Raw genomic sequence first — 15,679 nt, 5'->3', positions numbered from 1 at the left:
TGAACATGTCACTGTTAAAGAGAAGATCTGCAAAAGAGACATTGAACTGCTAGCTGTGAGTCTCCGCCCGTATTATTTACCCAGAGAGTTCACATGCGTTATTCTGGTAGCGGTATATATATTACCTGGTACCGCTCCAGACGCAGCCTGTGATGTCATTAACTCTGTAGTGGCCAGGCTTCAAACACAACATCCAAACGCATTTGTGGCGATCTCTGGAGATTTTAACAACATCTCCCTCTCTGCAACTCTACCAACTTTCCAACAGTTTGTCAGCTGCTCCACCAGAGAAAACAAAACGTTGGACTTATTTTATGCAAATATTAAAAATGCATACAGCTCCTTTGCCCTGCCACCTTTAGGAAGATCAGACCATAACCTAGTTCTTCTCTCCTCCTCCTACAAGCCCATCGTTCAGCAACAACCAGTCATTAGAAAGGCTATTAGAACCTGGTCTAATGAAGCTGAAGATGCTCTGAGAGGATGCTTCGAGGCTACAGACTGGAACGTCCTATGTGAACCTCATGGAGATGACATCAACGCCTTGACTGAGTGTGTGACAGATTATATTAACTTCTGTGTGGACAGCACCGTTCCAACAAGAACAGTGAGGTGCTTCCCCAATAACAAACCCTGGATCACCAGTGACCTGAAAAAGCTGCTGAACATCAAAAAGAAAGCTTTTAGGGATGGAGACAGGGAGTTATTGAAGTCCACACAAAAACAACTTAAAACACAAACGAAGAAGTGCAAGGAGGACTACAGGAAGAAGTTGGAAAGTAAGCTTCAGAAAAACAATGTGAGGGATGTGTGGTCAGGAATGAAGAAGATCACTGGCTTCGGGATAAAGGAGGATCAGACCGATGGAGGTCTGGACAGAGCGAATGAACTGAACATGTTCTTCAATAGGTTTAGCTCACCTCCTGCTTCAACCCCAACTAGCCACACACCCTCCATGAGCCCACAGCTTTCCTGTCACACCTCCACTCTGTCACCCTGCAGCTCAGTCAAGGACCTGGACACAACCTCATCTCCCTCCACATCAGGACTTCCTGAAACCTCCTCTGCCTCCACCTCCACTCTGTCTGTCTCCTGTAACCAAGTCATGCAACAACTGGTGAAACTGAACCAGAACAAGGCTGCAGGTCCAGATGGTGTCAGTCCCAGAGTTCTCAAGACCTGCTCAAAACAGCTATGTCCGATTCTCCAGCACCTGTTCAACACCAGCCTGAGTCAGAGAAGAATCCCGGTGCTGTGGAAAACATCCTGCCTTGTTCCAGTGCCTAAAAAACCACAACCAGCTGAACCAAAAGACTACAGACCAGTCGCCCTGACATCTCACGTCATGAAAGTCCTGGAGAGACTCTTACTGGCTCACCTCAGCAAGCAGGTGAACACCTTTCAGGACCCATTACAGTTTGCATACCGTAATGGGCTTGGGGTTGAAGATGCAATCATATACCTGCTTCAGAGAGCCCACTCTCATCTGGACCAGTCAGGCAGCACTTTGAGGGTCATGTTCTTTGATTTCTCAAGTGCTTTTAATACGATTCAGCCTGCTCTGCTGTGTGAGAAGCTGCAGAAATTCCAGGTGGATCCCTCCACAACCACCTGGATTTACGACTACCTCACAAACAGACCACAGTTTGTGAGACTGAAAGGTTGTGTGTCTGAGATGGTGGTCAGCAGCACTGGAACACCACAAGGGACTGTACTTTCACCATTTCTATTCACGCTGTACACCTCAGACTTCCAGTACAACTCTGAGTTCTGTCATCTGCAGAAATACTCTGATGACTCAGCAGTTGTTGGGTGTATCAGTGATGGACAAGAAGCAGAGTACAGAGAACTGGTCGGTCAGTTTGTGAAATGGTGCGGTGACAATCATCTCATCTTGAATACCAAGAAAACAAAGGAGATGATTGTTGACTTCAGGAGGAACAAGAACACACATAGAAGTGTTTCCATCATGGGAGAGGAGGTGGAGGTGGTGGAGGAATACAAGTACCTTGGAGTTCAGCTGGACAACAGACTTGAGTGGAAAAGCAACACTGAGTACATTTACAAGAAAGGTCAGAGCAGACTCTACTTCTTAAGGAAGCTGAGATCTTTTAACGTCTGCACCAAAATGTTGCAAATGTTCTACAGGTCTGTTGTTGAAAGTGCAATCAGCTTTGCAGCAATCTGCTGGGGCAGCGGCATCAGAACCAGAGACTTGAAAAGAATTAACAAACTGATCAAGAAAGCCGGTTCTGTGCTTGGAGTAACTCTGGAGCCGCTGGAGTTGATCATCAAAAAAAGAATTCTGTACAAGCTGACGAAGATAATGGAAGATCCTTCACACCCTCTACACAACGCTGTGACGAAACAACAGAGTGTGTTCAGTGGGAGGCTTGTTCAAGTCCGATGCAAGACAGAGAGATACAGAAGATCCTTCCTTCCAGCAGCTATCAGGCTGAAGAACAAAGCCCTTAATTAATTAATGTGATTGTTTAAAAAAAAAAAAAAAAAAAAAAAAAATTACTACTACTACAATATTGAATTTCCCTTTGGGATTAATAAAGTATTTTTCATTCATTCATTCATTATATGTGGGTTTGGATGTGGCTCTATATGTGGGTTTGCATGTGGGTTTGCATGTGGGTCTGTATGTGGGTTTACATGTGGCACTGTATGTTGGTTTCTATATGGTTCTGTATGTAGGTTTGTATATGGGTTTGCATGTGGGTTTGTATGTGGTGCTGTATGTTGGTTTGTATGTGGCTCTGTAGGTGGGTTTGTATGTGGCACTGTATGTGGGTTTGTATGTGGGTTTATATGTGACTCTGTATGTGGGTTTGTATGTGGGTTTATATGTGACTCTGTATGTGGGTTTGTATGTGGCTCTGCAGATAGGTTTGCATGTCGCTCTGTATGTGGGTTTGCATGTGGGTTTGTATGTGACACTGTATGTGAGCTTGTATGATGCACTGTATATGGGTTTGTATGTGGGTTTGCATGTGGCTCTGTATATGGGTTTGCATGTGGGTCTGTATTTGGTTCTGTATGTAGGTTTGTATGTGGGTTTGCACGTGGCTTCTTATGTTGGTCTGTATGTGGGTTTATATGTGGCTCCTTATGTGGGTTTGTATGTGGCTCTGTATGTGGGTTTGCATGTGGCTCTGAATGTGGATTTGTATGTGGCTCTGTATGTGGGTTTGTACGTGGCTTCTTATGTGGGTCTGTATGTGGGTTTATATGTGGCTCCTTATGTGGGTTTGTATGTGGCTCTGAATGTGGATTTGTATGTGGCTCTGTATGTGGCTCTATTTGGGTTTGCATGTGGCTCTGCATGTGGGTTTCCTTGTGTCTCTATATGTGGGTCTGTATGTGTAAATTTAGACTCAATACCCATGAGTGGAAAGGTTAACTTTCTGAATTGAGTCTGACCTACTCAAGTTTTTTTTCCGATGGTCTGAGTTGGCAAATAAAAAAAATACTAACATGACCGACGACTTTCCAGAAGTCCCAAATCTTTTTTTCCTCTGGTTTTTGGTTAAAACAACTATTTCCACTACTAAAATACAATCCTGAACACCCCAGCCAAAGCTGACAACAAACAGCTCTTTTTTATTAACTTCAGTTAGTAGAAAAGTGTCAGATTATTCCTTTTTATACATAAAAACAGCCTCTTATTTGCTTTGCTGCTGAATGAAAATCAGGCTAATAAGATTTTATCAGGATAGTTTGACTTAAAGACACATTATATAACTTTTCAACCTTAAAACTGTTGTGCCAAAATAAGTACCCCTACCCTGTCTTAGAGTAATATTCAGATGATATGTAACCTACACATTAGACATGGCTTGCTATTTCTGACTGGAAATTAGCTCCATCCACCAAACACACAACATAAGTCAGTTATTATGCTCCCAGTGTTAACTAAGCCGGCGAGCCACATCCATGAGAAGCTACAGCTGCATGAAAACACGTAAAACTACATGCACTGGAAAATCTTTCTACTATTTCTGTTAATAGTATGGCTCTTCTTATTCTCTGTGTTTACATTACCTGCCAGTGGAGGTCCAATCAGAAGCGTGATGCTCTCAAAGACAGCAAGCAGGCCCAGAGCAGAGGGAAAGCGGCTCATCTCTACTATATCCATGAGGACAGTAAACATCAGGGAGCCCACGACACTCATGGAAAGCCCGTACATGATCACGTAAGCCAGCAGTACAGAGAAGCTGGGCCCGATGCAGCAGATACTGTTACTGAGCCCGTTGACCAGCAAAGCTGAGGCAAATACATAAATATGTCGCCCTGTAAACCAGGGCATGTTGAAGATGATGCCAACTGGTGGCCGCACCACAATGTTGACAATCCCCAGGATGGAGAGGAGGAACGCAGCCTGGGCTGGCTCCATGTTGTGCGCAGTGGCATAAGGAACCAGGTACACCAAAGGCACCACGAACCCAAGCATCATCCAGGTGATGCCTATGGCGTACACGCAGTAACGCGGGTTGTTGCAGAACTGATCGAAGGCCATGTGTTTGCTCAAGGAGGCCAACAGGCAGCTCCACATTGTCCTCAACCAGCCTCTTTCCTTCCTCTCATTTTTCTGGTCTGTAGGAGGAGGCCCATGGTTCATCAGCGGTTGGCCGCGGTGCTTGTTGGGCTGGAGGGGCCTCATCACAGCTCCGCACACGCAGCAGTTCAGCAGGACAGCCCCCAGAATGAGAAAGCTTCCCCTCCAGCCGAACTCTGTGTGGAGGTAGTTTCCCAGGAAAGGCAGAGTGCACAGTCCCAGGGCCGTGCCGGTGGACGACATGGCGTTGGCAAACGCTCGACGACGCACAAAGTAGTGTCCCATGATGGTCACAGCTGGCTGAAAGCTGAAGCAGAAACCAAGTCCTGTAACAGTGCAAAGAAAGTGTCACTTCCACCATCACAAAAGGAACAGATAGAACAAAAATAATAGAGAATTTCATGTTGGGGTGCCCAGAAGTTCAGCCACCACCATGTACCAGGGGCTAAATTTAGACTCCAACGCAAACTCTTTGCTGTCATCATTAACCTTTACCCCGTCCTAGCTACTAAAGCTCACCGTCCATCTAAGGTTACCTTCAATAAGAAACCTTCAATGTAGCCAAATTTATTTGGAAAAGAAAACACTGGAAAAAGATTAAATTATCATTAAAACACTCCCTGACAGAACAATAGCCAAACCTTTGAAAATTACAGTCAAGTTGTTATAATCTGACATAATTCCCTTAAGTCCCCATTAAAAATCAAACCAAATGTTTTAATATGATCCGTGTTGCACTGAAAAAAAAAAAAAAAGCAGATTATTCTTAATAATGTTTTCAAATGAGTCTTTTTCTTGAAATATTTCTGAAAATATTCAGGACGCATCCTGTATTCAGGAGTGTAATATGCCAATTTGTGTTTGCAGTAGGTGATCAGATGGTTAACATCCTAGCTCCTGTTTTTATTTTGTTGGGGTTTTTTAATAGAAAATGGGTTAAAATAAACTCTTCTACTTTCAACTTAAATTTTTAAATGAAGTTCTTGTTGAATGTCTAGCAGAGCTGTCATCCTCTACAATATTAATTTATTTCCTCTAAAAATACAAGCTAAAGGGACACCACTTCCTACTGAGCCCAGTTGTTTCTCATTAGAACGGTTTAATATGGACTAAAATCTGATTTAAGAGGATATCTGACAGTTCTCCAGCAGGTTTCTGACTGTACCCACTAATGATGAACATTCATGTGTTCTCATGGCCATCCGGTTTCAGCCGGGATGATAAATCTGGCCCAGTGAGTGCTTGCTGACCTGTAATGACTCCAGCAGTGATGTAAAGTTCAGAGATTGAGTGGGTAAATGAGCTGGCAGCCATCCCCAGCCCACTCAGGACCCCGCCCAACATGACCGTCTCTCGGCAGCCAAACCTCTCCACCAGCACGCTACAAAAGGGACCTGTGGATCAAAATTAATGCTCTTAGTTTAATGCATACCAGAGCAGAAGTGAGAAGGCTTACAAGGCAGAGAAGAGGCTGTCTTCTTAATCCTGTAGCCTGTTTCACAGAACTGGTTCAGTTGTGATCTGCACCAGCAATCTGACCTTTATAACAGCTGCTGTGTGCACATCCCAGCTGATCAAGATTTTGTTTTGTCAGCATGAAAATTTACAGGTTAGAACAAATGTTTCCCCATTTATAACTCATGAAGTTCCAACCACTTCTCATAAACAACCTCCAGCTGCAGAAGAAGCTTCACTTCGTGTTCGAAAACAGCGTTACTAAATACAGTAGTGTTCATTGCTTAAATGTCACAGAGAGGTGTTAAATTTAACTTGGCCTGATTCTGTTGTGGGGCAACGCGGCTGCAACATAATGATGGGGATAATGGTTACGCCTTACTGGAGTCGGCAAAAGCCAAACACAAGAACACACAGGCCTCAGCATGCTTGAAAACATTACAGTTAATCATTTCTATGCTTTACTTTACCGAAATGAAACATTTAGTTTTAATTGCACTGGATGTATTCTTTGCTCAAAAACCTGGAAAAGCAGAGGCTGCTTTGTTGAGCTTAATGAAGATAAACCTGAAGTTCTCGCTTCGTTTCTTTCCGGTCAGGAATTTCTAAGCAATCAAAGCATTCCTGCCTCCAGAATCCATCAGAACTACTTCCATCCTAATTTTGTCGACTAGCAGCAGAATTAAAAGATTAGTCTGAAATTATTATTTGTGAGTGTGTGTGTATGTGTAAAGTGTTAATTCTTTTTGCATTAATAACCCCTTCTGTAACATTAAACTCACACCCAGATCCACAGAGACTGCAACAGACTTTGGGTTTTGTTTTTAAAAATGAAGCTGCAATCTAAAGGTTTAAGCATCATAAAACTGTGACAATAATCTGATAAAAACAGGGCTCTTATCCTGGCGTCTGTATTTATTTTCAACAAAAGTGAGATAAAGTCACAAGAAAATCCCTCGAAGCCCAAACAGACAAAAAAAACCTCTATCAATTTCAACCTACTGAAGTAAAAACAGAAAACAGCCAAATCCTCATTTTTTATATTTTGACACGTGGGTATGATTTAGAAAACACCAATAAGCTCAGAGCTATGTTGGATTAAATGGATGAACTGAACACTGTGTGCAGCAATTAGACAACAGCAATTACTTTACTGTAATCAAGAAAACAGAAAAAGTAGAGGTCAGGAGATCCGAAGCCACACAACTCACACAATGAACCCAGAAAATTTCCACTGGCAGGTGGTTGGCAGCTTTGTGAAGCTTAATGAAGACAAAACCTGAAATTCTGGTTTATTTCCCACCAATTTGCATCTAAGAGTTGTGTTTTCAGGAAAAGGAGGAATGACTGAGAAGAATTCCGCTTTGATAGCATCAAGATTACAGACTAGCACGAAGTGGTAAGAAGAGCAGCTGAAATGCTATCGAGTCTTTCATCGAGTGTAAAACACAACTCAGAATAACATGATGTTCCAGGCTCAAACCCAAAGTTATGAAGTGCTGTTTCTCAGCCTGAGGTGCTGCTGCGCAACAATTGCTACAGGAATGTGCTTAATAAATGTCACTGTGCCATGAAAACGAGTCAGAAACACATTTCCAAGGTCAGAAAGTTACATGGCTACAAGGCTGTATCAGCAAAACCGCTGAGTGTATGACTTATAAAGGGAGTACTTTGTTTTTTTACTTGCTTTGGAATGAAAGCCTCATATCTTTAGAAGTTACATGGTGTCACTGTAAAGTGAGGATAACCACGGGTCTGTAAACTTGAGTCATGCACTGTGGGTTGTGGGAAATGAGAGAGCTGCCGTTTCTCAAGGAATAATCTTCTCTACCCCAACAAACACAGCAAGACAGATAAAAACACCCGAATTCTCACTCTCAGCTTTCACATCTTCACATAACAACAACAGCAGGTATGAACTAATATTGTCCTGCTGGGGGCATCGAAGGACACCTTATATGCTGCACTGGTGGTTTTGTAGATCATGACGGCTTAAGAATCAGTGGTTTGTCATGATAAACCACTTCAAATCTGTTTTATTTAAGTTTTTTATTTATTCATTTTTATCTTTTTACTATTACTTATGTATTTATGTTTATATAATTTATTATTTATCATATATTCATCTATTTTTATTTGATTCCAGTCTTTTTGCTATTTTTTACTTATTTTTACTGTATTTATTTTGTTTTTATATAAAAGTAAAAGTTATATAAAAGTTATATAAAAGTTCAAGGGTTATCGCCAATAATTATTTCCCCTAAAAATATTTTAAGCACCCTCGTTTATGAGTAAACCTGGTTACATCTTAACAAGCACAAGAGGCTTGAAAAAAGTCAAGAAAGACTGACTGGGGACCCTTATCAGGGTTGGACTTTAACTAAAGGAAAAGTCTGACTGTTAATTTCCTCGTCGCTCTGCTTTACCTCCTGCGTGAAGCACTGACGTCATGATGGAGGGCACCCAGGACGTTTCACTGTTGGAGGCTTGAAATTCATTCTGCAAGTCTGTGTAAAAGATTCCCACACAGGAAGGAAATCCCAGGGTCAAAGCCAGGACCAGGATGGTGGCAACCAGCACCACCCAGCCCCAGCCGCCATCTGGAGCTGTGACCGTTCTAGTCCCATGGTTTCTTCTTTCAACCTCCGGTCCAGTCTCCTCAAAGAACTCGCAGTCGTTGGCCCGCTGCACCTCCTCGCACTCCACACTGTTGGCCAGCTCAAAAGCCTTGGAGGCCTCAGAGTGGATGTCGCAATCGCTCGAGCCCCTGCTCCCATTTCTCTGAGTCATTTTCTGTTTGGCAGCTCCAGCAAGGATCTTGTGTCAGATCTACAGGGTGTGTAATCACTTTTGCTGCCCATGTCACTCCACAGCTTCAGTCTTATTGCGGAGACCTGTAACCACAAAAGGAAAACATTTATCAGACTGTCAGTGGAAGAAGTTAATGCTTTTCAAGAGAAATGAGGTCAGTCTGCAGGGGCTCTGCTGATCCAGACTGACACATCATGATTCCTAGAGGATAAATTCTTATTTGGGACATATGTGGCTTTTTTTAAAAATGTCTCAGCTACTGGATAGATTGAGATATAAGCAAGCAAATGATTAAAAGCAGATATGTACACTAATCTATCTCTACCAGCTGCCATATTCAAAAAACGTACCAAAAACAAAGGGACATGTCAGATTAACATTAGTAACTTGTGGCTTTGCCTCAGCTACATACTTAAATTTTATTCTGTACAATGTCAGAATAATTCTGTGTTGACATTAAATGTTTTTAAAAATAAATATTTAGGCTTTTATAGGCAATATTTTTCTCAAGGCTCCATATCCTTGATGAATTTGCTGTATGTATTGAATAAAATTAACAATTTAATGCATTTTAATTGAAAATATGGGAGAAAAAAAAGTTATGTTGAACGGTAATCATCTTTCATTTAGGTCTGCAAAATCCTGCTTTGAAACCCTGACAGAAAATCTCCCACTGCATCTAATCTCACCTCCAGGAGCCTCTGAAAAGCCACTACAAGTTTGCTCTTAAGAGCTTTTCACAAATCTGATGAGAGCTGCTTTGATTTGGGAACACAGAGAACTAAGCTATGAAAAGTTCACCCCGAGTCATGAACAGACTCGCTCACCCTAAATGGTCTCTGCCAAACAATTAATCTTCAACAGAAAATGAGATGCATTGTTCTGTAATTGTTCTGTCTTGCTCTTGTTTTTGAAGCACATGATAAACAGGTGAATTACCTGCAGTTATTTTGAATAGAGAAGAAAGGGAAAAAACAGGAACTGGGGCAAGGACTCCCTGTACTTTCAACTGGCAAAAACATACAGGAATGTATGAGTCAGAGTATTAAAAGTATATATCAGTGGTCTAGAGACAAGGTAGATATAAAGGTGTGCACATACTAAAGTCAAGTAAATTAGCAACTCTTAAAGTGCCTTGCATAACAATCTGCAGACCATTATGTTTAGAACAAGTCTACCCAACATTTCTCAATTTTTTTGCAGAATAAAGCCCCCCCCCCCCCCAGGGACGACAGAATTAATTTTTTATGCCTGCAGGTCAGCATTAACAAAGAACAACTCTGCTGGGTTTGATCAAACATGCCTGTGTGGGTAAAAAGAGAATCATGCCAGCACGAGACTAACATGAGCATGTGAAAACTGTTGAATGAACGGCCTTCTGTACCACTGTTTCTGCAGAGGTTATCCTTGAAGACGCTTCAAAATATTTCCACATGTACCAACTACTGAGAAGAGCAACATTGTGAAAGATTATTTTACCAAGAATACAACTAGTCACATTTTCCATTGTTACTGTACGACTGCTGCTTCATTCCAACGTTTTTAGTCTTCACTGAAAACAGAGAACCAACATTGCTTTTTGTACACAACAAATAATAATCCAATCAGTATAATTACTTTAAAACGTGCAACAGTTTAAATTTGATTAGGTGTATGACATGCCAGTATTTTTAGATTTTTTCAATCTAAAATATGCTTTCTTGCCTTGCACAAATTGAACATGTGAACTATAAAAATTCATGTCAGTTCTGGTATGTGCTCATTCATTAATATGTGTCAGTATTGCAACGTAAAGCAAATATTAGGCAGAAAAAAAATCACTTATGCAATTCCACCAGTTAGCAATTCCAAGGAAGGCTTGTGAAAGAAGCAGAGTACAAATCAGTTATACATCAGACACAATATACACAGTGTTGAAATAAATGCTCACCAATATACAGTCCCTTGTATTTATTATATTGTCTGTTTCTCTCAATTTAAAAAAAACAACAAAACTTAAAGAGCAAATTATTTTTCCACCTCTTCTATGTACTACTAAAATGAGACAGTATTATTCATTTCAGTGGCTGTGGCTAGTCAACGTATATCTTTACATAACATATGTTTGTTTTTGTTTTTTCCCCTTCAAGCAGAGAATTAGCATAGATTAAATTTATTATTTCCACCCAGCACCTGAATGTTAGCTTAACACACAAACAGGAAACAACTGGCATGGCACTGACCAACACTAACAAATCCACTTCCTAGAGCTAGATTAAAAGATTATTTGTCTTTGTTTAATCTCATTAAAATCCTTTGTGTTTACACTACAGTCTCTGTAAAATAAAATCAGCAAGTTACAACATGCTTGAATGACTAAGATAAATTGAGAAAGAAAGCTAGTTGTTTACACCTGTATCAGTCTTAAAGAGAAGCTAAGCTAACTTACTAGTTAGAAAAGAAAGTTTGTGATGTGCTGTTGACTTTTCTTTTGGTGAAAAAATGTTTAAGTTTGTTTAACACAATTCTTGTCTATATATTCAATAAACTACAGCAGGCATTTGGCTTAACAAGCGTAGCACGATAAGAATTAGCTTCTTTGATTCGACATACATTTCACCAGTAAAGTTGAATATTTTATATTTCATTCTGAGAGAAAATATTCAGCTTTACTGGTGAAAACAGTTGTCTAAAAAAAGAGGGAGAGACAGAGACAGAATACAATTTTCATAGTCAAAAACCTAGTTTTGAAGGAAAAAGTTAGTCCATAATTTCCTAATTACATGCCAAAATGCCTAAATTTGCTTTAATATAGCAAAAATATAAGATGTTTAGAAGTATTCTTGCTTTGGGCTAAATAAGTGCTCATTTCTAATTTGAGGACAACAACACCACAAGTCAGTTCACAATTACTGATTGTGTTGCATCATCTTTTATGTATAGATTTGGTTTTAAAAAAGGAAAGTTATTCTCAAGATTTTTCTCAAGAGGCCATAAACTAAACAACTCAGATCATTTTTTTGGTGCATTTTTCATTCCAAAATCCCCCAAGTGTTTTTTCTTAGTGGACGGCCACAAAACCTCCTCTAATGCTGTTGTAATACATAATTGTTGTTTGATATTGTCTTGCCGAAATAAGCAAAACTTTCTCGGAAAGACCCATGGCATGTGCACTAACAAAACTTTTGAACCATTACCATAAAAAAATGGTTCAACGTTTCATTAAACCACTAAAACCAGAGAACAATGTTCATGATTTCCTACCAGTGTGTAAAATTTTAAACTTTCAGACCAGACACAATTTGCCTCAATTAATCATCAGAAACTCTGAGGAAACACAAGTATTATTAGATATTTTTAGACTCTTCTTTGCTTTGAATGGCAGAGCTTTAACTTGTATGTCTGGTTTCTAGAACTGTTCCTGAGGCCTCTTACTATTTTAGGTGTGTAATGGATCACTGGAAGGAAACTAAGGCCTCACTTATCTATCAATAACAGCCACGGTGCAGCTTAAGACACCCTGTCTTCTTTTTTGCATTCTGCACATGCTGCAGACACATCAATAAAATAACTTCTGGAGGTGTCAGGAGGGTTTTAGGAGAACACGCTGCATTTATCGCCTCCTTAAATTAAAGGCAGAATCTGTAGGATTTCACAGCAATTCTTTCCAACGCCAGGTGGCAGTAATAAATAAAACACAACTCCGTCACCTCCACAAACCACCACAGGGTGGCAGTAATGAGTAATACTCCTCACCCCTCCCACCCCCAATTCACACAGCAGCGCCACTTTCATCTCCACCGTCCACAAGACTTATTTAGGAGCTGAGATGGCATCCAGTTTTTCAACTCCAAGTGAACCAGTAAGTAACTGTTTAAACAAGTTCTGCCTCACGCTGAAAATTGTAATTTACTATGTTGTTTTGCGAAGTAGTACATGTTAAAATTGCAATGCAGTATTATGGAATAAACAATGCTAGTAAATGAGGCAAAGCTATGTGATTAGCTATCTAGTTGCTAGGTTAATTATAACGTTATAAATATGTTTGCAAATATTCAGCTAATATTAGACTGACTTAGACTAACAGACTGACACGATAACACGATGCAGAATTTGCAGGTTTGAATGTTGTTACAGATACGTCAGTCTGTGCACTTGTGTTTTCAGAGTGACGAGGACGATGTGTCACAAAGTTCGCAGCGTTTGAGCCGAGGCAGGTCCGGTGGACGGTCGAGAGGACGAGCAAGAGGGTTCAGGGTACGAGGCAGAGGCCGAGGCCGAGGAACACGAGCTGTAGCTTCCAGAGCTGAGCACTCGGATAGAGTTGAACAGTATCGCCGTGACCATTTGGCTGCCACACAGGTAAAATGCAGGATGCAGCTTCATGTTCAATGGTTTGTCAAGCTATCACTGATAAAAAATATACTTAAAAAAAGTCCTTATTTTCACAAATATTGCAATAACTAATAATGCTACATATATTTCATGTATTATTTCTTGTTGCAACGTAAATGCGTTTTTATGTGTAATTTATGGATGTACTTACAGCACTTATTCTTAGTATTTGAACTTTTTGCTTTGACAGTCAAACCATTTCATCAGATACTATAGTAATATTTAAAACTCTATACAGAATAGGGAGACACAGGCCTTCACTAATAAATCAAATCTTTTACTTGGCTTTACACTTTGTTTTCCATTAATAAATAAAATTAGGCTCCACTTTTATAACTAATCTTTTTTTATACCTTGCAGAGACTTCTTGATGACATGACTGCTGAGGACCTAAGAAGGCTTGCATCACAGCTCGTCGTAAGGCAACCAGGCCTGATTTTTGATCTTCTATTGCAACAGAGCAATTCAAGCGTCTCAGAGGCAGCTGGAGTCCCAGGAATGCCCTGGTGTACTTGTGGGTTATGCAGGGAGATGCCAACCGACAGGGAGAGGATCTGCTGTGGTCAGACACCAGCTAATTGCATCAGCAAGCTACCACATTTTACCCAATATTGCCTTGATGAAGGATATCTTAGGATACATAGGCATTATCGAGAAGATGTGACAGCACTTGGCCATGCAACAGAGCCAGGTGATAACAGGCAGTACCGGTGTGCCGCCTATAGGCATTTCATATAATGGAAGCACGGCTCCCTGGGAGCAGGAAATCGGCGTGTCATCCCCAGTTGTTGTGTGTGGGCTATTAGAGAAAAGTTTCCTGATCCACACAGACAGTACACCGGTTTTGTTCCTGGCATATGATTGTGTTTTTAGCTAAACTGCTAATTAATAATAACAAATCTGTGAAATTTTATAGATTGTACATAATTATTGTATAATTTCTGTTCACTTATAACTTTGTATTTTGTTTTTCATTTATGTACAGTTATATAACTTAATTTGGGATAGTTTGTTTGTATTTATACCTTTTTGATTAAAATATACTCAAATTTACATGTTTTACCTCGTTAATTCAGTCACGTAATAATATAATTAATTGTACAGTGAGATGTGACTGCAATGGAACAAGACAAATGTTTATTACAATTTAACTGCAAAAAATAGATAAATATAACTGATGTAACAGCAGCAATACACAGTATATACACAACAAACACCCCATAGACCAAAGGATGTGAAAGTTTGATTGCACAACAGATATTCAATCCTTCTTGACGATGTTTTATCTGTGGCAAACACCACTGACTGAATACACATTTTCACATTCACATTTTCTTTGTTCATTACAGTTATGGAAATAATTATTAGATGCAGTAATGGGGTTGAGGGGGCAGATTTTGTGACCTAAGCATCAGATGTCTGCTTTTTGGAGACCTTGGCCATGACCTTCTGCTGTCACTGGAGCAGATCAGTCTAGTGTGAAGTTGCTGGGATGAGAATCATCTCCACATGTGAAAGCATGGTCGTCGGAGGGAAAAGGCTGGAATACTTCCTCTGGGTTGGCTGATGAGGTCCTGAATCAAGTGTGGGACTCCGAGTCTTGTTCATCAGAGAGGAGGAATGGAGCAGGATGTCGTCAGTATCTGCTATGATGTAGATTCTGCATCTGCAGACGGCTTTCTGCTCTGTGTTGGTCGTCATCGTAGGTCTGACAACATCCTTATACAGAGGGAGGATTGGTGTTGAATTCTGGACCTGATGAAGAAAACAGTTTAACAAAGTTTAGCAAAGCAGTTTATCAGACGCACTGTGCCTCACATATTACATTTGAGTCTTTAGTTCCAAAAAGTTAACTGTAAATTCACAATTTGGTGTTGAAAAGATTTGGTGGGGGATTATTGTACTTTTATTTTTGTTGGTATGGTAGTGACAATTGCCACAAGTTGTCTAGTCAGATTAACAGGCCAAGGGTGTTTATCAAGAATATTTATTTACAAGTTTCCATCCGTGATTGACCCAGAAGTAATTAAGACAGCCGTGTTTGACACGGCAGTGATTTATTCCAAAGGGACGCACAGCACACATTAGAGTAAATGGACATGAAGGTGTCCCTAAAATGGTCCAGAGTACTCTCTTCTCATCAGCTTGAGAAAACTTAGGTGCATAACAGGAGTGAGAGTGAAGAAGGATAGAGGACTGGGGGTGGGGGAGGTCTACCGTGATTGGCTATGTGGCTGCTGAGGTGTTGCCAAGGTAATTGTGGGGGATCGTAGGAGTTCAAAGATAAGGATATCAATGAGAGTGCCTTTGTGACAAGCCCGTGTAGTGCCGCTTGAATAGCTTGTGGCCACATCCAGGACGGGGAGTTTCTCTTTGCCACCTTGAAAGTTACCTGCACTGAAGCTTTATCTATATGACTTTTTGGAGATCTGCAAGTTCTGAACAAGTTTTTGGTTGAATGTGACCTGACATATA

The 15,679-nt window shown here is 40.5% G+C and overlaps 2 protein-coding genes across 3 annotated transcripts in view; one reads left to right on the top strand and one right to left on the bottom strand.

The window, feature by feature from the left end:
- slc16a5a (solute carrier family 16 member 5a) overlaps positions 1-15,679 on the bottom strand; it is a 40,298-nt gene that overhangs the window by 20,069 nt on the left and 4,550 nt on the right. For both annotated transcript variants that reach the window (XM_041973112.1, XM_041973111.1), the window contains exons 2-4: positions 8,446-8,913; positions 5,815-5,958; positions 4,051-4,890 (exon numbers count right to left, since the gene is read on the bottom strand). In XM_041973112.1, coding sequence (XP_041829046.1) covers positions 4,051-4,890; positions 5,815-5,958; positions 8,446-8,809 — 1,348 coding nt within the window. In that variant the 5' untranslated portion in view covers positions 8,810-8,913. The remainder of the gene's footprint in view (positions 1-4,050; positions 4,891-5,814; positions 5,959-8,445; positions 8,914-15,679) is intronic.
- On the top strand, positions 12,508-14,257 carry LOC121631994. The gene is made up of 3 exons (XM_041973114.1): positions 12,508-12,671; positions 12,977-13,171; positions 13,565-14,257. Exons 1-3 carry the CDS (start codon positions 12,639-12,641, stop codon positions 13,940-13,942), a joined length of 606 nt encoding a protein of 201 aa, XP_041829048.1. The 5' UTR covers positions 12,508-12,638; the 3' UTR covers positions 13,943-14,257.

The sequence above is a fragment of the Melanotaenia boesemani genome, chromosome 21 (assembly GCF_017639745.1).
Source record: "Melanotaenia boesemani isolate fMelBoe1 chromosome 21, fMelBoe1.pri, whole genome shotgun sequence".
Lineage (NCBI taxonomy): Eukaryota > Metazoa > Chordata > Actinopteri > Atheriniformes > Melanotaeniidae > Melanotaenia > Melanotaenia boesemani.
This window is presented reverse-complemented; position numbering and strand designations above follow the sequence as displayed.

Excerpts from the sequence above, each read along its gene's own strand:
- LOC121631994 (XM_041973114.1), top strand. The coding sequence starts at position 12,639 with ATGGCATCCAGTTTTTCAACTCCAAGTGAACCA. Across the intron at positions 12,672-12,976 it reads TTTCAACTCCAAGTGAACCA|AGTGACGAGGACGATGTGTC; the intron begins GTAAGTAACTGT and ends TTGTGTTTTCAG. Across the intron at positions 13,172-13,564 it reads ACCATTTGGCTGCCACACAG|AGACTTCTTGATGACATGAC; the intron begins GTAAAATGCAGG and ends TATACCTTGCAG.